This window comes from Streptopelia decaocto (assembly GCF_964273445.1).
Source record: "Streptopelia decaocto genome assembly, chromosome: 3".
NCBI classification, from domain to species: Eukaryota; Metazoa; Chordata; class Aves; order Columbiformes; family Columbidae; genus Streptopelia; species Streptopelia decaocto.
This window is the reverse complement of record NC_138656.1, coordinates 120,153,006-120,174,346: the sequence shown is the minus strand read 5'-3', so window position 1 is coordinate 120,174,346 and position 21,341 is coordinate 120,153,006. Positions and strand designations below refer to the sequence as shown.

At 55.4% G+C, this 21,341-nt stretch overlaps 1 protein-coding gene across 1 annotated transcript; it reads right to left on the bottom strand.

Annotated features, from left to right (window-relative positions):
- Window positions 1-384: 384 nt before the first annotated feature.
- LOC309438084 (L-gulonolactone oxidase-like) lies at window positions 385-20,249 on the bottom strand (the record flags this gene model as incomplete). The annotated part of the gene is made up of 12 exons (XM_082048991.1): window positions 385-513; window positions 1,586-1,676; window positions 2,662-2,826; window positions 3,498-3,647; window positions 4,374-4,450; window positions 4,833-4,940; window positions 13,883-14,068; window positions 14,720-14,810; window positions 16,288-16,382; window positions 17,606-17,731; window positions 18,361-18,462; window positions 20,235-20,249. 12 exons carry the CDS (start codon window positions 20,247-20,249, stop codon window positions 385-387), a joined length of 1,335 nt encoding a protein of 444 aa, XP_081905117.1.
- Between the last annotated feature and the right edge of the window lie 1,092 nt (window positions 20,250-21,341).

Here is a 21,341-nt window from a genome sequence, read left to right as displayed (position 1 = left end):
GAGTTCGGGAGGGACCCAGGAGTTTGGGGAGGCACCCAGCCCCGGGTCTTGCAGGGACACCCACCCCACCCCTGTCCCCAGGCCCCTCCATGGCACACGCTGGGCTGGCAGCACAGACCGTAGGAGCTCTGCTTGAGGAAAGCTCTTTATTGGGATGTTGTCTTGCACAGGAGGCGCGTGGGGCTGTTGGGGGACAGGGACCTGCCTCCCCAAGCTGCTGGTTTCCAGGAGAGACATCCAGCCCCCACTGAACCCGGTTGGCACGGGGATGGGAGCCACTCTGCTGTGGGGCTGGCCCACACCAACCGCTGTGGACCACGAGCTTTAGGGTGTCACAAGAACCGGGGGGCATGGCTTCATCCTCCATCCCCCGCATTGCCCCCGTCAGTAAAACACCTTTTCCAGGTAGGAGTTCAGGAACATCCCGGTGGGGTCCAGCTTCTCCCGGACGGAGCAGAATTTGGGGAAGGCCGGATACATCTTCTCAAAGTCCTTCCTGGTGCAGCTGTGTGCCTGCAGGAGACAGAGTGTCCAGGGGAACGTGGCGCTGGCCCCGGACCCAGCACCACTGTGGTCAGCCCCTGCAGATGTGGTGGCACCTCCATCCCCTCTAGACATGCCCAGGGTGGGTGGCAAACAGGGGAGCAGGGAAAAAATGAATAAAATAGAACAAGGGCAAGTGTAGAGTCTTGAATCTGGGCAGGAACAACCCCAGGTTCCAGTGTAAGTTGGGAACGAGCTGTTGGAGAGCAGCGTAGGGGAAAGGGACCTGGGGGTCCTGGGGACAGCAGGGTGACCATGAGCCAGCACTGGGCCCTTGTGGCCACGAAGCCAATGGGACCTGGGGTGGGTTAGAAGGGGGTGGTCAGTAGGTCAGAGAGGTTCTCCTACCCCTCTGCTCTGCCCTGGGGAGACCACACCTGGAATCTTGTGTCCAGTTGTGGCCCCTCAGTTCCAGCAGGACAGGGAACTGCTGGAGAGAGTCCAGCGCAGCCACCAAGATGCTGGAGGGAGTGGAGCATCTCCCGTGGGAGGAAAGGCTGAGGGAGCTGGGGCTCTGGAGCTGGACAAGAGGACACTGAGGGGGGACTCATTCCTGGGATCAATATGGAAAGGGGGAGTGTCAGGAGGATGGAGCCAGGCTCTTCTGGTGACAACCGGTGACAGGACAAGGGGCAATGGGTGCGAACTGGAACACAGGAGGTTCCACTTGAATTTGAGAAGAAACTTCTCAGCGAGGGTGGCAGAGCCTGGCCCAGGCTGCCCAGGGAGGTTGTGGAGTCTCCTTCTGTGCAGACATTCCAACCCGCCTGGACACCTTCCTGTGTAACCTCAGCTGGGTGTTCCTGCTCCATGGGGGGATTGCACTGGATGAGCTTTCCAGGGCCCTTCCAACCCCTGACACTCTGGGATTCTGTGATTCTGTGAGCAACATCTCCCTGAGGAACCCACCTCCTTCTCGGCCAGCCTGATGTGGGGCTCTGCTCTGACCCCCCTCCACCGCACACCCGCTCCGACGTGATGGGAAGGGGAAGGGACCCCGTTCCACAGACCATCTCCCCCAGAGGAGCGGGGCTGTCGCTACCTTTGCCCAGTGTGGTCTCCCACCGTGCTTCTTCATGATGCCCTCGTAGGTCAGCCAGTAGTTGAGGCGGGGGACGTTCTTCCCATAGGGCCTGGGGTGGGGGACAGGCAGGGGGGACATCAGCAGGGGCTGTGGGGGGATTCGCACACCCAGGAAACCCCCTGAGATCAGGACACCCCCAGGGACCAGACACAGGCTGTGTGAGCAGCGCCGGGTGATGGAGACCCTCTGGGAACCAGTATCCCAGCAGCACTGGGCCAGTGGACCCCAACCTAGGGTGACATCATCAAGAAGGACGGGTGGGTGGCTCTGGGTGCTCCAAGAACACCCAGCCCTTCTGGCTCGAATGTGCGGGAGGGGTGGGCAGGGAAGGTCGAGAGAGGTTCTCCTGCCCCTCTACTCTGCCCTGGGGAGACCACACCTGGAATCTTGTGTCCAGTTGTGGCCCCTCAGTTCCAGCAGGACAGGGAACTGCTGGAGAGAGTCCAGCGCAGCCACCAAGATGCTGCAGGGAGTGGAGCATCTCCCGTGGGAGGAAAGGCTGAGGGAGCTGGGGCTCTGGAGCTGGACAAGAGGACACTGAGGGGGGACTCATTCCTGGGGATCAAGATGGAAAGGGGGAGTGTCAGGAGGATGGAGCCAGGCTCTTCTGGTGACAACCAGGGACAGGACAAGGGGCAATGGGTGCAAACTGGAACACAGGAGGTTCCACTGAAAGAGGAGAAGCAACTTGTTGGGGGTGAGGGTGGCAGAGCCTGGCCCAGGCTGCCCAGGGGGGTTGTGGAGTCTCCTTCTGTGCAGACATTCCAACCCGCCTGGACACCTTCCTGTGTAACCTCATCTGGGTGTTCCTGCTCCATGGGGGGATTGCACTGGATGAGCTTTCCGGGGCCCTTCCAACCCCTGACACTCTGGGATTCTGTGAAAGGTGCCGGAGCTCATTCCATGTCTGCAGCCCAGTCAAGAGCTGGTGCTGGTGTGTTTGAGCCGTGTTGGCCTCCGGGTCTCAGCACAGCTCCTGGAGCTGCAGGAAGGAAGGAAGAAGAGGGGCAGAGGCGGAATGGGGCCGCGCTCACCGGTACATGATGATGTTCATGTAGCAGCTGTCCCGTTGGAAGCAGGGGCTCAGCCAGATGTCGTCCCCCCGAGCGAAGCGCACCTCCACAGGGTAGTGAGCCACCATCTTGGGGTTGTTCTCCAAGGCGCCCTTCAGCTCCAGCAAGGCTTCCTTTGTCTTCTCGCTGCCCATGAGAAGGCCCCAGCCCCTCTTAATGCCCACAACCAGCTGCATTCAGGCTCACACCCACAGCCCCATCCCCAGCCCCATGTTAATTCAGGGAATGGCTTGGTGTGTCCCAGCATCCCTGACATTGCTTTGGGCTCACAAAGCACCAAAACACGGTGTGGCTTGTATTTTGGGATGTGATCAATGGGATCAGTATCTCAGGGTGGGTGTCAGAGGATGGACCAGACTCTGTTCAGTGGTGCCCAACGCCAGGGTGAGGGGCAACGGGCACAGACTGAAACACAGGAGGCTCCATGTGAACATGAGCAGAAACTTGTTTGCTGGGAGGTGCCAGAGCCTGGCCCAGGCTGCCCAGAGCGGGTGTGGAGTCTCCTTCTCTGAGACATTCAAACCTGCTTGGACCCACCTGTGTGATCTGCTCTGGTGACCCTGCGTGAGCAGCTGGGTTGGACTGGGGGGTCTACAGAGGTCCCTTCAACCCAACAAGTCTATGGTACCCCGCGACAAGGATGGAAAAGCATCCCCATGCAGGTACGATGGTGTCTCCTATCCAGGTCCCTTTCTCCGTGGCTTTGCACTGGGGCAGGACACAGGCAGGGGACGGGATGTGCTTTGGGTGGGGACCGTGGCTGGGGATGGACAGGGAGGGTCTGCAGAGTCATTTACATGGGGATGGCCCAGTCTTGAACGTGCTGCTTGAAACGACACTCGTAGTTGAAGATCTTGTAGCTGATGGCGATGTTCTCCACCCGAGAGCTGAAGAGCAGCCAGAAGAAGAAGCGGTTGATCCAGCACACCAAGCTGGGCACAAAGGTGCTGCAGGGGGAGAGCAGGAGGTGAGAACTGACCCCAGGTGTTTGCCAACAGTGTGAGATGTGATGGAACAAGCCTGGAGAAGGGAAGCTCTGGGGAGACATTATTGTGTTTTTTCCGGACTTAAAAGGGGCCGAGAAGAAAGATGGGGACAGACTGGGCCTGTTGCCATAGGACAAGGGGTGATGGTTTTAAAGTAAAGGAGGGAGATTCAGGATGGATATAATGAAATTGTTTGTGCTGAGAGTGGTGAGAGCCTGGCCCAGGTTGGCCAGAGAGGTGGTGGCTGAACCATCCCTGGAGACATCCCAGGCCAGGCTGGACGGGGCTCTGAGCAACCTGAGCTGGTGCAGATGTCCCTGCTTGTGGCAGGGGGGGAACTGGGGGAGATTTAATGGTCCCTTCCAATCCAAACTACTGTATTATTCTAAAGAGCCACTCTGCCGCTGCAGCCCCAGGCCGCTCCAGTGCGGCTCCGTCTCTGCGCACACGAGAGGGCAGTGCAGCCCCAGACACGCACCCCAGCCCAAATCCGCTCCTCTGCACAGGAGCTCACTCGGAGCAGAAAAAGCATCTCCTTCCTCTCCAGGATGCGTGTCACAGTTCCTCCCTTGCCATCCTCACTAGGACATGCCGTGAAACAGCACAGGTTTCAGGGCAGAGATGCAGAAAACAGAGATGGATGAGTCCAGCCCTTGTCCCCCATCGCTGCCCAGCTCTTGCTCCTACCTGATCCAGAGCAGAAACTCCAGCAGATAGTAGCCAACAGCGTAATCCCACAGCCAGCTGGCGGAGGAAGAGGGGGGCTGCAAAGCCAAGCAGAGGAAGATGATGGTGGTTAGGGAGCAGCAGGGTTTGCAGCTTTCTTGCCAGCGGGTGCGGAGATGGGAGCACGTGCGTGGACCAGGAGCAAAGTGGGAGCAGGGGAGTGGATAAGGGCACCCCAGGAGTCCCCAGACTTCTGTGATGAAAAAGGGCTACATCCCATCCCAGGAAGAGACCAGGCTTTGCCATGGGGGTGCTGAGAGCTCAGACACCCCCAGCTACAGTCGCATCCCCAAAAAATGCGCTTTCCCTGATCAGACACCCCAGCGGTGCTTGCACTGCAAGCCCAGCCTAGGCCATTGGGCCTGGGAGGGCGCCCAGCTCTGCGCACAGCCCTTCTCGCATGGAGCCCGCGGGACCTGCCTTGTTGGTGGGGTCCTGGTAGATGACGCTGACGTTCTCGCTGTGAGGGAACCACAGGAATCGGAAATACTGGGATCTTTTCAGGTGGTCCCCAAGGTGATCAAGGACCTGCAACAACAAGAGGAACAAGGTTGGTGATTTTTCCCGTCCCAGGAGCAGAGAGTGGAGGCACCTCGGGGACTCTGGGGGTGCCAGGGCAGGTCCGAAGAGTCTGTCTGCAGTGACCCAGCAAGCACTGGGTTGGCAAGGAGTCAACACAGACCAGCCATGCATGAAGGGGCTAACAGAGACCACGGGCACCGCTCCCTGGTCCAGAGAGGTTCTTCTGCCCCTCTACTCTGCCCTGGGGAGACCACACCTGGAATCTTGTGTCCAGTTGTGGCCCCTCAGTTCCAGCAGGACAGGGAACTGCTGGAGAGAGTCCAGCGCAGCCACCAAGATGCTGAAGGGAGTGGAGCATCTCCCGTGGGAGGAAAGGCTGAGGGAGCTGGGGCTCTGGAGCTGGACAAGAGGACACTGAGGGGGGACTCATTCCTGGGGATCAAGATGGAAAGGGGGAGTGTCAGGAGGATGGAGCCAGGCTCTTCTGGTGACAACCAGGGACAGGACAAGGGGCAATGGGTGCAAACTGGAACACAGGAGGTTCCACTGAAAGAGGAGAAGCAACTTGTTGGGGTGAGGGTGGCAGAGCCTGGCCCAAGTTGCCCAGGGAGGTTGTGGAGTCTCCTTCTGTGCAGACATTCCAACCCCCTGGACACCTTCCTGTGTAACCTCATCTGGGTGTTCCTGCTCCATGGGGGGATTGCACTGGATGAGCTTTCCAGGGCCCTTCAACCCCTGACACTCTGGGATTCTGTGATTCTGTGTCTGTGCTGTGAGTGTGTCTGGAGGAAGCAGCCTTTGCTCGCCAGCCCCTTTGAGGAGCTGTGGGCACCACATCATTGTAGACATCTCCCACACCTTTGCATACATCCACAGCTTTGCAGGCATCTCCCACAGCTTTGCAGACATCTCCCATAGCTTTGCAGGCTTCAAACGCCAACAGCTTTTCTTCCAGGAGCTTTCCTGACCCAGGAGAAGGTGCAATGACCCATGGATACAACCCCAGGAAGGTTGTGGCAACATCAGTTGTGACGCTGTTCCTTTCCCACTGGCTCCTGTGAGTTATTTGTCTTAATGAGCTACTAATGACCAGGCTGGGCTGCTTTGGCACCGAGGATCTTGCTGTGACCCTGCCATAAGCTGAGAGTCTTTTGTAATGCCATGGTCCCATTAAATCATGGAGGATGGGAAGATAAATAGTATAGTCCTGTAACTGGTGAGAATTAATGATAATGTTGTCTTCATCTTCACACCTCCCAAAAGGCCACAGAATCTCTCTGAGATGGCCCCAAAATACCCTGTTTTCTGGCCAGGGAAGCTCTTGTGTCAGAAACAGTTAATGATTGCACAAGTAGAAGCAGAGCAAAAGCTACGACCCCACGTCTTCAGCCATTTGGTTTCAGAACAAACGCATCGAGCAGCTAAAACAAGCGGGGAAAAGGCGGACGCAGCTTTCCCAAGGTGATCCTGCCCACGTCTGTTTGTCTTCCAGCCGCAGCGTTTGAGCGCAGAAGCAAATTGCCAGTGGGGCGACCTTTTCAATGTGCGCTTTTGATCCCCGTGATAGAGGAGGGATGTGGCTCTGGAGACAATAAGCCCCGCGACTTTGTAGGATAATTAGAAGGCAGCGAGCGAGGCGGCTCCGGGAGTCCTTGGGGACATTGTCTGCTGGCTGAGTGCCCAAATGGGAGCCAGAGAATCTCGGTGCTCTAACGTGGCCAACGTGCCCCATGAGAGCATGCAGAGACCTGGGGGGTTTTGCTTGTCTTTGCTTCCCTCCCAGGAGTCCAGGATAAATCGTTTTGCTTCATGAAAGCCGGGTCAAAAGAAGCCGCTTGCTTTCTTTTGTTGTTTGCAAACACACTCAAGAACTTTCCGAGCTGAGGGTCGGGCACCCCGCCTGCCGCAATGCAGCTCTGGATGCTCCAGATGTTCCTCGGGGAAAGGACAAGGATGGGACAAGGGGCAGGTGTGGAGGGTGGAGCACAAGAACTCACTTGCACGCATCCATCGGAGCAACAAAGGGGAGCCAGGGAGTGTGGGGAGGGAGCATTTCGGGTGAGGAAATGGTTATTTAGCCTTCTTTTTTGCCCGTGTGCTGCCCGTGCCAGGATTCCACTACACCAGGGGACGATGTCTGAGCACCAGTTCAAGAGTCGCTTCCATGCACTGAGGCCAAACCAAACAATTCTGGCCAGGAGGGATGAGATGAAGCCCAGCACTGGTGAGGTGGTTTGGGTGGTTTTGGAGGAGCTGGGGTTGAGGGATCCACCACAGGTGCCCGAGACACCCCCAAAGGGACAGCATTCAGGTTAGGCTTAGGAAACGGTAGGCTCAGACCAAAAGAAGCTCTTCTTCACCCACCAAATCACTAAGCTGTGCAAGTCTGCAGACGGCTCAAAGTTTCCATGGGTTCAAAGGCAGATCAGAGACCTTCGTGAATGAGAAAATCATTGTCTTATTACATATTGATTGATGCATTGGTGGGGACAGACTTTTGACCAGGGGCTGTTGCGATAGGTCAAGGGGTGATGGTTTTAAACTAAAAGAGGGAGATTCAGGCTGGATATAATGGAATTGTTTGTGCTGAGGGTGGTGAGAGCCTGGCCCAGGTTGCCCAGAGAGGTCGTGGATGAAAATCTGCAAATCCGAAGCTAAGAGGTTGTATAAACTTAGATAAATTTCAGTTTCTATTGCGACACACTTTTTGTGCTCATGCTGCTTCTTCTTATGCAGTTGATGCTTGAATGACTGTAGTTTGTCTAAATAACCTGCTGTCTGATTTTAGCCTGATTAATTAATTGATACTGTCTTTATGGACAGTAACTTTGGGGAAGATTTCTTTCTAATGTGGAGGTTTGAGTCTCTCTGCACCTCTGCTGCAAACGGTTGGGCTTGGTTTTCTTGTAGAACCTTTAGTCTGATTAAACCTGATAAACTCTTGCGACTCTTGGAGAATTTTGCCGCCGTGGGTATCTCAGTTCTCCCGCGTTCACCCAGGATGTGCTGCACCGAGTGTTCAGCTTGTGCTGTGAAACGGCTGATGCTGGTTTATATTTGCTCTGCAAGCTCTTCCATGATTTCCTCTCCCTTCACCGCTCCCTTTGTGCCTCCATTCACAACGACCTGCTGGGTGACCCATGACCGCAGCTTTTCTTCATTTTGTACTGAAGATTCTCTTGGTTTTTACAGAATAACCCCAATACAGGCTCAGAGGAGTCCTACAGGCTATGATCTGCCTCTTGAAAGGCTGGGATTAAATCCTGCTCATGGCAGGGGTGGCAGTGGGGGAGATTTAATGGTCTCTTCAACCCAAACTATTGTATTCAGAGGAAGAAGCATCATATCTGAGCCTGACCCATCCCCATCCTCATCCTCGTCCTCATCCTCATACTTGTCCTCATCCTCATTCTTGTCCTTACCCCATACCCATCCTCGTCCTCATCCTCATCCTCGTCCTCATCCTCATTCTTGTCCTTACCCCATACCCATCCTCATCCTCGTCCCCATCCTCATCCCCATCCCCATCCTCATCCCCACCCCCATCCTCATCCTCATCCCCATCCTCATCCTCGTCCTCAACCTCATCCTCATTTTTGTCCTCACCCCATCCTCGTCCCCGTCCTCGTCCCCATCCCCATCCTCATCCTCATCCTCATCCCCATCCCCATCCCCGTCCTCATCCCCATCCTCATCCCCATCCTCGTCCTCGTCCCCATCCCCATCCCCGTCCTCATCCTCGTCCTTGTCCCCATCCCCATCCCCGTCCTCATCCCCATCCCCATCCCCATCCCCATCCCCATCCCCATCCCCATCCTCATCCCCATCCCCATCCCCATCCCCATCCCCATCCCCATCCCCATCCCCATCCCCATCCCCATCCTCATCCCCATCCTCATCCCCATCCCCATCCCCATCCCCATCCCCATCCCCATCCTCATCCCCATCATCCTCCCAGCAGCTCTGGGGCCAGGGACATTGGCTCCATCGCTGCCACCACCCGGGATGCTCTGTGGGTGTCTTTGGTGACCTGAGCTGTGCAACAAACCCTCTCGGTCCCATTTCTCGTTCCCAGCCACCGCCAGCAGCCAGAGCAGCCGACTTCATCCCACTGATAAAGACAATCACGAGGCCAGAAAAGAAAGCCTGCGGATCTTACATAACCACAAATCCAAGCCCGGCTCCGCTGACACATATATTATTTGCAACGTCTTAGATAACTCAGGCTTAAATATTTCAAGCAACCTGCTCCCTTGCCATTATTCTCTTCCGCTCGGCTGGGCCGCTCGACATGAAAGCCGGAGATCTGGAAGCAGGCGAGGAGCGGCGAGGGCTGAGAAATTGATAATGGCATTAATATTTATAGAGCGCATTTCACCCTGCTAACAGCCCCGAGGGATGCGGAGAGACAGGCTGAGCTTTGCTGGGGGTAAAGCCTGGGCACATAATGCTGAGTAGAGTAAAGCTCAGCCTAAGCTACCTGCCCTGCTCAGGAAAGCGGGGTTACGTTGAACATGAGCTTAAGTTTCCTAGCTAAAAGGCAGATTAAGAAGTGTAAAACAACACTGCGGGAAGGTGCTGGAGGACGCAGCGAAGGTCCAAGCAGCCTGGTGGGGGTGAGGACTGAGCTGTAAGGAGTTGGCAGGTTCTCACCATATTTTAAAATATTTAAATGCATTTAAAGCAGGGAAATCCCTGCTGCAGGGCACTGGGCAAGTCTCAGCTCAGTAAACAAACCGGCATTTCACAAAAGATGCTCCCGAGCCATTAAACACAAACTCATCACCTCTGAAACTGGAAGCACCAGTAGCGACCTCACTGCGGGATGGAGAAATAGCTCAGGCTTCCCTTATTCCCTTTGCACTGCCCAGGAAAAATCAGGCACTGAGATGCTCCAGCTCTTGGCAGCTCTGCTGCAGCTGGTAGGGGTGACAGCAGGGGGACACGCCGAGGGACACGGGTGACACACATGGACCCCTCTGTCCACCTCCCCGGCCAGCTTTGCATCGGGGATTATGGAAAAGATACCGCACAAGCGCGTTAAATTCACATTGGTGGTGGCGTTTGAGTCACCCCAACGGGGCGCTGAATAATTCAGTCCTTATAAAATTAAGGGCGGTGTTTCTCAGAGCTTTCCTAGCGCTGCAGCTCTGATCAATCCTGCAACAGATTTTGCTGCTTTTGTCTATTTATTTTTTATGAGCCGAACTTAACGAAGGCTCATGCAGTCATTAGCCAGGGCTGGAACTGGACCTGTGAGACTCAATGAGACAGCGGGTGAGGATGCGGCTGAGGATGCACCAGCGAGGATGTCAGAGCACACCGGGACAAAGATGATGAGTGGTCGAAGCAGGAGATGTTCTTTTCCACTGTCACCAATTCCTCTTCTTGATGGACTTTCTGCCTCGGTTTCCCCATCCAGAAATCTGACGCAGTGTGTCCACATAACATTTAAAAGGCCACCAGGTCTTCCAGCTTGCAGGTGGCATCTCTATGGGCTTCAGCCTCCGCGACGATCTGGTGCCAGACGGGATGAGCTGCATGGTCGCTCAGTTCAAGGCAGAGGTGACATCCTGATACGGCGGCCGTGCCATGGAGGGGCTGAGCATCCAATGGAACAGCTCATTCCATCTGCCTTCCCACAACCGTGAGCGTGGGAGGGCTCCAAGGAATTGCACGCAGTGGTTGGAAGAAGTTTATATGGTGGCAGAGACGGGGAAATTTGGTTTTGATGTGTTCCCAGGAGAAAATAATCCCTGCGAATCGCTCTGTAGAAATGCTCATGTGGCCTTCGAAAGGCGTCCTGAGGGAACCGGATCACACCCACCGCTGGCCACAGGCACGTGGAGAATGAAGCTCATAAAGCCCAGGAGATGCACAGCCCCAAACCAGCGCATTTCATGCCTCTTTTGAGGGAAATCAGCCTGTTTCATGCTGGTTCGTGCCGGGGATGGAAAACTCATCTGTAAGTAACTACTGACCAGTATGGAGCATCCATGTACCAGCACCCCAGGCCACCGTCTCCAGCGCCTCAGCCCTGTCCTGAACTTCTCATGCTCCAATGGCCAATCTAGTGGCCTGTCATGGGCTACAGCAAGACGTGGTCTTCAGGGGGGACATGGCCACAAAGAGGGGACAGCAAAGAAAGGACAGATGGTGGGACAGCAGAAGAACTTGCTGGGGAGGACACAGCCATACGAAGTGTTCAGAGCTATGTAACGTTCCCATCTATGAGACAGAAGGTCAGAAACCCAACGCCCTTGAGCACATCCCAGATGGGCCAGTCACCAGCACCGTGCACCTTGGCCGGGGTGACGGGGACCTTCGGTGAGACAGAGACAGAGAACCAGTAGAGATGTGGCAATTGGTATAAGAGAGTTTCCAATCACAGCTCTGGGGTTGGATCCCAATAAGGGGTTTGTTCAGTCTGGCCCTTGAAATGTCTCACCCATCACACTCCTCCTCATCCTCAGCACGGTCTGTCCCAAGTTCAGCTCAAAAAAAGAGTTCAACCCAACTTCACACTGGGAGATCATCGAACCACAGGATGGTTTGGGTTGAAGGGACCGTTAAAGCTCCCCCATTTTCCCCTGCCATGAGCAGGGACATCTGCACCAGCTCAGGTTGCTCAGAGCCCCGTCCAGCCTGGCCTGGGATGTCTCCAGGGATGGTTCATCCACCACCTCTCTGGGAACCTGGGCCAGGCTCTCACCACCCTCAGCACAAACAATTTCATTATTTCCAGACTGAATCTCTCCTCTTTTAGTTTAAAACCATCACCCCTTGCCCTATGGCAACAGGCCCTGCTCAAAAGTCTGTCCCCATCTTTCTTATGGGCCCCTTTCAAGTCCAGAAAGGCCACAATAAGGTCTCCCCAGAGCTTCTCCTCTCCAGGCTAATGATGGAGGTGTGGAGCCCCATCCCAAAAAACACCCAGACCTCATGCACAAGAAAGGCCCAACTTATTTTCAGAAGCACAAGAAGTTCATGGGCTATTTTAAGTGGCTTGTCTGTCACAGGAGTAAACACCGAGCTTCCCGCTCACCGAGCAGCAGGACAGGACGCGATGGGAGGTGGCACATTCTGGGTGCCCGTGGGACACTGCCGCTCTCCCCGGGGACACGCTGCTGCCTGCGGGGATGCTGGCTCAGCGCACACGCTCTTCTCCCTCTCCTCGCTCGGTCCAGGCAGCACATCAGCCCGAGATTTCCAGCAAGGGCAATTTTCTCCGGCTGGAACACTAAATCCGCGTTAAGCTTAGTCATGCGTGGCTGTGGTCACCAGATCTGCCAACACTGGGTTAAACAGAGCAGTGGCGCGGGCTGGTCCACCTCCCAGTGGGGTTGTCTGTGGGCAAATCAGCTCGAGCGCTGAGGGCGGCAGTGCTGATGCCCCGCGGGCTCCTTCTGCATCGCTAATTCGATTGCACCAGAGCCCCCGTGCTCAGCCCCGCACAGCCTGGAGCCCCAGGGGGGATGGAGCCAATGGCTCCGGGCAAACCCCCATCCTGGCTCTGGTGGCACCGCTGCCATCGCAGCCCTGAGCAGCTCCCACTGCTGCCCACCCCATCCCATCCCACCCCATCCCATCCCATCCCATCCCATCCCATCCCATCCCATCCCATCCCATCCCATCCCATCCCATCCCATCCCATCCCACCATGGGGTGGGGAACAGCTGCAAACCCCCAGGGCTGTACACAAGGGATAGCGACGGCTGGAGGAAAACGGTCCCATCGCTGTCACCTCTGAGCTGAGTCAGGCAGGAGACAATTGATGCTGAGAAGTGAGGATGATGCTGCAGGATGTGGGGACAATGACAAAGGTCTCGTTGTCCAGACTTTTCCCTAAAGATGGCACTGGCTGTTCCCCAAGAGACCAACCACCTTGCCAGCCCCAAATCTGAATGGGAGGCGAACTCCAGAAGAGCAGGAGAAGCTCTTCAGGCTGAACATGCCAAAGAAACTTTTCACACTGAGGATTTGGTGAGAGCCTGGCCCAGGTTGGCCAGAGAGGTGGTGGCTGAACCATCCCTGGAGACATCCCAGGCCAGGCTGGACGGGGCTCTGAGCAGCCTGAGCTGGTGCAGATGTCCCTGCTCATGGCAGGGGTGCCACTGGAGGGGTTTTAACAGTCCCTTCCACCCAAACCATCCTGTGATTCTATAAGTTGCCTGTTTGCTGAGATTTTACTTCATTCTGCTGCGCAAGAAAAGCTTCTAACAACGCTGCAAACCAACTGTTCTCTGATTCTAAGTATTTTCACCCTCTTCTCTCCTGCCTCGGTCCCAGGGGTGACACGCAGCTCCCACCAGCCACCTCTAGCCCAGCTGGGAGGTCCCTCCGGAGCAGGAGCCACCTGCCCTGCTGGATCTCAGGTCTGCAACATTCCCCATGCCAACTTATGAGTTCCTCTCCTCCCACCCCACTACCTGCATCTCTCTGCTCCCAGAAGATGCGGTTCCAACCCATAGGAAGTTGAAGTGGCATTTGCTAAGAAACGTGCCTTTTCCTTCCTCTCCTTTCTCACCCTGGAGAAGTTTCCAGCTTAAGGAACATCACAGGGTGAGAGAAAACGGTCTCAAGTTATGCCAGGGGAGGTTGAGGTTGGATGTGGGGAACAATTTCTTCCCCAAAGGGCTGTGGGGCATTGGAACAGGCTGCCCAGGGCAGTGCTGGAGTCACCATCCCTCGAGGGTTGGACAGACGGACATGAGGTTCTCAGGACATGGGGCAGTGCTGGGTTATGGTTGGACTCGATGATCTTGAAGGTCTTTTCCAACCAAAATGATCCTATGATTCTATGAAGATGTACAAGGAGTACAACCTACACACGCCTGTGGGATTTTCTACCAGAGCACGGCCACTTCCCATCTCCCTCCCAACCACGTCGCCTTGTCGAGAACTTTGCTTATCACGCGGATGCTTGGGAAGCATCGCCCATGCCGTACCTCGGTGAGCGTGGAGGGGAAGGCCACCTCGTGCAGGTGGAACTGGGGCACGCACTGGAAGGTGACGGTGAGCACGACGCCCAGGCAGCCGAGGTGCAGGCGGGCAGCCTGGAAGATGTCGGCGTTGACGGACTCGGAGCACTCCAGCATCTCCCCCGAGGCCGTCAGCAGCGTGAGGGCCACCACCTGCCCAGAGGAGAGGTGTCGGGGTTGGTATGGGCTTGGGGTGTTGGGACATGAGCCAGCCATGATAATGGTTTTAAACTAACAATTACAGGGTAATGGTTTTCAACTAAAGGAGGGAGATTCAGGCCGGACATGATGCAGAAATTGTTTGTGCTGAGGGTGGTGAGAGCCTGGCCCAGGTTGGCCAGAGAGGTGGTGGCTGAACCATCCCTGGAGACATCCCAGGCCAGGCTGGACGGGGCTCTGAGCAACCTGAGCTGGTGCAGATGTCCCTGCTCATGGCAGGGGGGACTGGGGGAGATTTCATGGTCCCCTTCCATCCAAACCATCCTGTGAGTCAATGATTCTGTGATTCAACACATGAACTGCTTTCTCTTAACACAGAGCTTATTCATCAGACCACAAGACCATAAAGCACAGGGACAGAGGAGTTCCCAGCTGGGTCACGTTTTGGCTGTAGATGAGAAGGTCCCACTGTGCCTGGCGGACCTGAGGATCCCCCCAGCAGCCCCATCCCTGGAGGACAGACCCGTCCTGCTTGCAGTGCTCTTCCCCCTCACCCCTGGGCGGGGCACACCAGACCAGGAGACGGGACATCTCCCCAAAGCCCTCAAGATGCTGATGATGTCCGTGCACTGACTGCTGTCTCACCTGCGTGGGGAGGATGCCGTGCTTGATGCCAGTGTTGTGCGTCCCCGTCCCGATCACACCAGCTGCTGCCACCTCAGAAACGGCTCCTAAACTGGGGGTAGGTGAAGGGACCGAGTGAGGACCACAGCATGTGGGACACAGCCCACCCTGCCAGGCATCACACTGTGCGCAGACCCTGCATGGAAACCCCCAGGACATGATGCCCTGACCCAACGAGCAGGGTTTTCCACCCTTCACCAAACCCTGCAGCAATGGGTGGGTTCGTTGGCCACACGCGCTTGTCTCCATAGCACGTATCTATCAAGATGCTGCTATGGTTTACGGGGAGGAAGGCCCAGCTGGTGACAATAGGTCACCATGGTCAGCTCAGCCGTGTCCCATCTCACAAGTCCCCATCTCTCCCCATGGGCATGGAGTGGCTCGTTGGGGTGCAGACATCCCAATCATTTGCATTCATAGAAAGGGGTGAGGAAACTGGGTTTAGCTCAGAATCACCGTTGAGGAGCAAAGCTGGAAGCAGCACCCACAAGCATAAGGGCTGCAGACCATCCATCCCTCCCACCACGGTCAAGCTGAGTACGTGGGGACGGTAGAAGGTTAAAAAAACCACTGTGTTGTTCCTGCCATTTTCCCCAAATACTCCGCCAGCTTCCAACAGCTGGGGAGCAGGGACCTCCTGAACCAAACGTGGGGTTTATGACCATCGCAAGCCTTGGTGGGTTCCTCCTCCATAAGCGAGTCCTGCCCAGGTGGAGCTTCTTTCTCCGAGCCCTCTGACAAACTCATCGCTTTCATTGACAGAGCAACCCAGATATTGAGGTAGATGGTAATTAAGGAGCAATTTCTTCCCTGAGGTCAGCAAATGAAAGAGATTGAGCGTGAGAAGTCCTGCCCATGGCTATTTCCTCTGCAAAGTGCCATCTGAATCTGGCTCTCTCCAAGTCCCTGGCAAGACACCCTCTGCCAGGGAGAACCACGTGTTGGAGCATCTCATCTTCTGCCCCAGCTTGCCCTGGACCCCCAGCCCATCACTTTCACCCCCTCTTCTGGGGACAGCAGACATGCCAAAGTGACGCAAAGATTCTCCCATGCCTCCTGCTGAGATATTCCAATGGCTAATTGCCCTTTGCCATCAAAAACTCATTTCTACCTAATTTTGTCAACCTTCAGCCCCATTGCCTGGAGCAGCCTGTCAAACTCTTCCCCACATGAGGCAACCCTAGAAGAGCTGCTCTCATCTTCCGAGGGACAGGGAATGTAGAGTTTTCCTTTGTGACATGGAAAGGACCAGCCCGATGGGTGCAGTGAGAACACAGAGCTGGTGGGGATGAAGGTTGCCCTTGTCCAGCCTCCTGCTCCAAGGCAGGATCAGCTGCTCCACCATAGAGGGGATGACCCGTGGTCTGCAGGGCCCCAATGGAAAACCAGATCCTGAAGTAAACACCCCTATTCTGCAGCAAAAGCTCTTCAAACATCCCTGGCTTGCCATGTCTCAGCACTTGACCTGGGGCAAGGATGGACACCATGGAGGACACGTGGGGATGGCGCCATGCATGTGTCTCACTCACTTGGCCAGGGCCAGCCCATGCTTGTTCAGCTCGACGTTCAGATCTGAGAGGAAAATCCCACCTTCCACCGTCACTTGCTGCTTCTCCTTGTCCACCTGCAAAGGATGGGATGCAATGGATGGGATGGGATGAGATGGGATGGGATGGGATGGGATGGGATGGGATGGGATGGGATGGGATGGGATGGAACGGGATGGGATCGGTGAAGGTCACACAGCTCAGAGAAGAAACATCCCATGGAAGACACCTCTGCTCTCACCAACACAGTTGATAATGTCTATATTGGAGAGCCACATACCACAAGGGACTTGCTCCATCCTGAGCTGCCACCCGTCTCAGACCTTCACCCAACCCAAACTTCATCCAACCCATTGGTGCCACTGGACCATGCCCCTGGTCCAACCCTGCTCCCCTCTGCTCTCCCTGGTCTCAGGGGTCTGTAACCTCTCCCATAACTTCCCCCAGGTGTTGGTCAATGCTCCACCTTCAGCAAACCTCTCTGCTCTGCCCTCCTGAGCCATTTCCTTCCCAACATCATCAAATGGAGCAATTGCTTGTGGGGACATTTCCCACCTGACGCAGGAACAAACCATGGACCATGAACAAGGAGACCCATGGAAAAGCCAAGGGGCAACGGGTACAAATTACTCCTGGGGAGGTTCTGATTGAACACAAGAGAGAAATTTTTCCTGATGAGAACAATCAGCCATTGGAATAATCTCCCCAGGGAAGTGGTGGGTTCCCCAACATTGGACATGTCGAAGATTCAGCTGGATGGGGTGCTGGGCCAGCTTGGCTAGACTGGGCTTTGCCAGGAAAGGTTGGACCAGGGGAACTTTGTGGTCCATTCCAACCTGGGATGTGATGATTCTGCAGCTCTATGACTCTAGGAACATCCAGCCAGGTCTTTGCCCAAGGCACCTCGCAAGTTCACATCAAGTGAGATGTGACAGTGACCCTGCCAGGCACCTCCACCCCACCCAGATCCTGCTGTGATGAGGACAACGTGCCAAGGTTAAGCCCTCACTGAACACACGTTGGGAAGACATCACTTCTTTACATTTGTATCGCTGCTCCAAATGCTTCCAGGGCACAAGGGATGATTTTACACTGGGAAGATGCCCGTTCCCTAGTCCTGCACCAGCATTTCAGGGTCTGGTTTGGGAGAACTCCAGGCTGTGAGGAGAGGAAAGCCCCTCCATCCTTCACCTATCACCCTAGTTATGGCAGCGCTGGTGTCCATGCACTCAGTGGTCACACAAACAAGGTGCCACCACGTTTCAAGGCCACCACGGCACCTCCCAGGAGCTGGTCTCACCTTGAGGACCCTGTTCATCTTCCCCATCTGGATCATGAAGTCATCGGTGCAGGCGATGTCCGATGGGGAGTGACCACCCCCCACCACCTTCACCCTCTTGTGCCGCTGTCTGGCCATATCCAAAATCTGTGGAGACAACGGGTGGCCCTGAGTGTCCACCCTCTCCCCCAACGCTGTGTGATAAGGACGAGGTGCTGTGAGACATTCCAAGATAAAATCTTACCCACCACTGACTCCACTTGCGTAACCCAACATCTGGGGTTAAACCACCCTGGAGCCCAGACACCTCCTAAGACAGCCCTTGGGATCATCCTTGGGGGTTGGACTAGGTGACCTTTAAAGGTTCCTTCCAACGCAAGTCATTCTACGACCCCAAAAGAGGTGATGCCCACCTGAGACAGCCTAGGGTGACAGAAGCATCTCTGGGGTGACAAAAGTGACACGGGCCCCCACCCCTCAGTGTGGCAGCCAGGGTGGGCAGAGGACCCCAGGAGGACACCAGACGCTGATGCCCAAGGAACAGGGTCCAACTGGGGCCAGGTGCACTGGTTTTCTGCCTCTTTCAGGTGTTTGGCCCATGTGCTGGTGCACACTTGCAGTTTGGTAGGACGGGCCATCTCTTGGGGCTGCGGGAAGAACTCGTGCTGTCACCATCTGTGACCTCTCTGACTGAACATGATGGAGCATCACAGCCCTTCCGGGCCTTTCCTCCTCTTCATTTCTCACGAGTTGTCTCCTGGAAGGACCCCCCTTACCTCCCGGATCTCCTCCACCGAGGTGGGCTGGAAGTACAGCTCCGGAGAAGAGCCATAGGTCTTGGCCCAGTTCTGGAACTTGACTCCTCCTTGGCCATGAACCTAGACCAAAACCAAGAGCTGAAGCAGAAGAAAGCAAGTGCCACCCCTGCTTTTCCACACCATTCTCTGGCTGTGAAGAACACTGCACCAGAGCCACATTTCCAACAGGATTAATTATTTATGTGCACAGAGGATTGTCTCAAGCCCTCCAGTCCCCAAAGCGGAGGTGTCTCCATGTGAGCAAGTCACCCTGGGCTCCCTTGGCAGTCACTGGGGAGAAGTGGGAGGATGCCCTGGTGTGCTGGAGACATCTCCCTTGAGCACAGCCCATCCCATCCTCCCACAGCGTGATGTGTGCTGGGGTCCCCTCCCTTTCCACCATCACATCTGGAATCTTGTGTCCAGTTGTGGCCCCTCAGTTCCAGCAGGACAGGGAACTGCTGGAGAGAGTCCAGCGCAGCCACCAAGATGCTGAAGGGAGTGGAGCATCTCCCGTGGGAGGAAAGGCTGAGGGAGCTGGGGCTCTGGAGCTGGACAAGAGGACACTGAGGGGGGACTCATTCCTGGGGATCAATATGGAGAGGGGGAGTGTCAGGAGGATGGAGCCAGGCTCTTCTGGTGACAGCCAGTGATAGGACAAGGGGCAATGGGTGCAAACTGGAACACAGGAGGTTCCACTGAAAGAGGAGAAGAAACTTGTTTGGGGTGAGGGTGGCAGAGCCTGGCCCAGGCTGCCCAGGGAGGTTGTGGAGTCTCCTTCTCTGCAGACATTCCAACCCGCCTGGACACCTTCCTGTGGAAACTCATCTGGGTGTTCCTGCTCCGGGGGGGATTGCACTGGATGAGCTTTCCAGGGCCCTTCCAACCCCTGACATCCTGTCACTCTGTGATTCTGTCTCTTCTGCTCTGGTCTCCTCTCAGCACTCAAATGTACCTTGTGGCTTCATGTCCCAGTGTCCCCATATGGCCCCATCATGAGGGGCTGACTGGGACCGGGTTGGGACCTCCCTCCAACCTCAGCCATCCACCCTGAGAAGCTGTCCCCAAAACACCCAGGCCCATCACATCTCCCGGCAGGGCTTAACCCAAGGCAGGGCTTAACCCAAGGCAGGGCTTAACCCAAGGCAGGGTGGTTTGGATGGGTCCTAGTGGGGGGGGACACTATGTCCCTGGTCATGGGAGGACCTGATCTGGTGAAACAGAGAAATAAACTTAACAGCAAAGTCAATTATGCTGTTAAGCAGCATTCCTTATTTGTCAGCACTGGGAATACTAGGGACCATCCTCCATAAGTGCTGCAAAGACTGGATGCTCTTGCGTTGCTTATATTCACATAATTATTACACAAGCATTACAATTTTTGAAAATTTTGACACACATCTATACTAAGAAATAGTTTATGATGTTATAATTGTTTAGTTTCTTCCTTGCAATGCTTGTATTAATTATTAGTTAAATATAAACTAAGCACTCTGCTTCTAAACATGTCTCACTCAATCTTCTGTCTCCTCTTGTCACGCAGAAGGATCTAAAACTTGAAGAGCATCCCCTCGTCTTGCAGGTGGTCTGAAAGTGTTTATCATGTCAGCTGGTTAATGATGGGTACGTCTTTGATAACTTAACCACAGTTCACATTAATTTAGCAGCTTCTCTTCAGTGGGTTTGGGCACCAAGCCCCAGAGAAGACGGTGAGTCCTCCTGCCCCAGGTGGGGCTGGTCCAACGTTCTGCCCCACCAATGTGTCCCACCTTGGCTGTAGGGGATGATTTGTTCCCTTGTCACCTCCCGCAGTCTCTTCTCCATCACCAAACCCTCCACCTTCCCACCCTCACCGTCCTTCTCCCCATCTCTGACGGCTTCAATTCCCACCCAAAAAGAAGACGCCCCCAACTACTCCAGGGGTGTCTGCAGCATCGTCCCCCCTCGCCACCCCCTCCCACCACCTCCAGGCAGGGCAGGGACAGTGGGTGGCCCTTGGTGACTCTGCCTGTGAGCAGGGCCATCAAGAAGCTATGGGAGATGTAGCCCAGATAGCAGCAGGGAGCCCTGGAGACAAGGGGGACGTGGGGCTGGGGTTGCTCTGCAGCTTCCCCCCATAGGATAAACCCAGAGCTGGGCTGGGAGCCAGGGAAAAGGGAAAAAAACCACCAGAAACTGAAAACCCATGCGTTAGAAAACACTCATTTATCCAGAGAATCCATTGTTTTCCCATCCCTCTCTCTTTTCTGAACCCCCTTTCCTATTTCTCATAATATTTCTCACTGGGGTTGGACTGGACGAGCTTCGAAGGTCCTTTCCAACCAAAACTATCCTGTGATTCTATGATCACGGCCACACCGGTTATTAAATCCGTATGGAAGGTGATTATAAAGCCCTGTCATCCCCACCAGCCCCAAGCACTCCACGTTGCCTGGACCACCCTTCCCACCCCAAAAAATGAGCATTTCCCCTCTTTTGGCTTTTCCTTACCATTGTGCGGGCTCTCTGTGGGATGAGCGGGACTCCAGCTGCTCCGGCACCAGGACCCTGGCCGCACCAAGGCTGGTGGAGCTGGTTCCTGCCCTGAGGGTCAACAAGGAGCTTGTGGAAGGATAATGAATAACAGCCCGGCCCTTGGGCTGGGGGGAGGAGATGGGCTGAGCCCAGGGATCCAGACACAATTTGAACCCGGGGTCCCGCATCCTTTGGGGATGGTGGTGTTGGGAAGAAGATGCTTTAGGGGGTTTTGGGGAGAAGACGTTTCTCTTTTGGGGTGTCCTCATGCTGGGGAGGGTCCCCTGAAGCTGCAGCCTTTGCAGTGGGAAAAGGGGGGAATAGGGAAAAGGTGCTGGTGGGTTTGGGGGGACCCAGCAGCTGGTGAGGCGATGGTCTTGCTGCATCGCATCGCCACGAGCAAGAGAATCACAGAATCAATTTGGTTGGAAAAGACCCTCGAGATC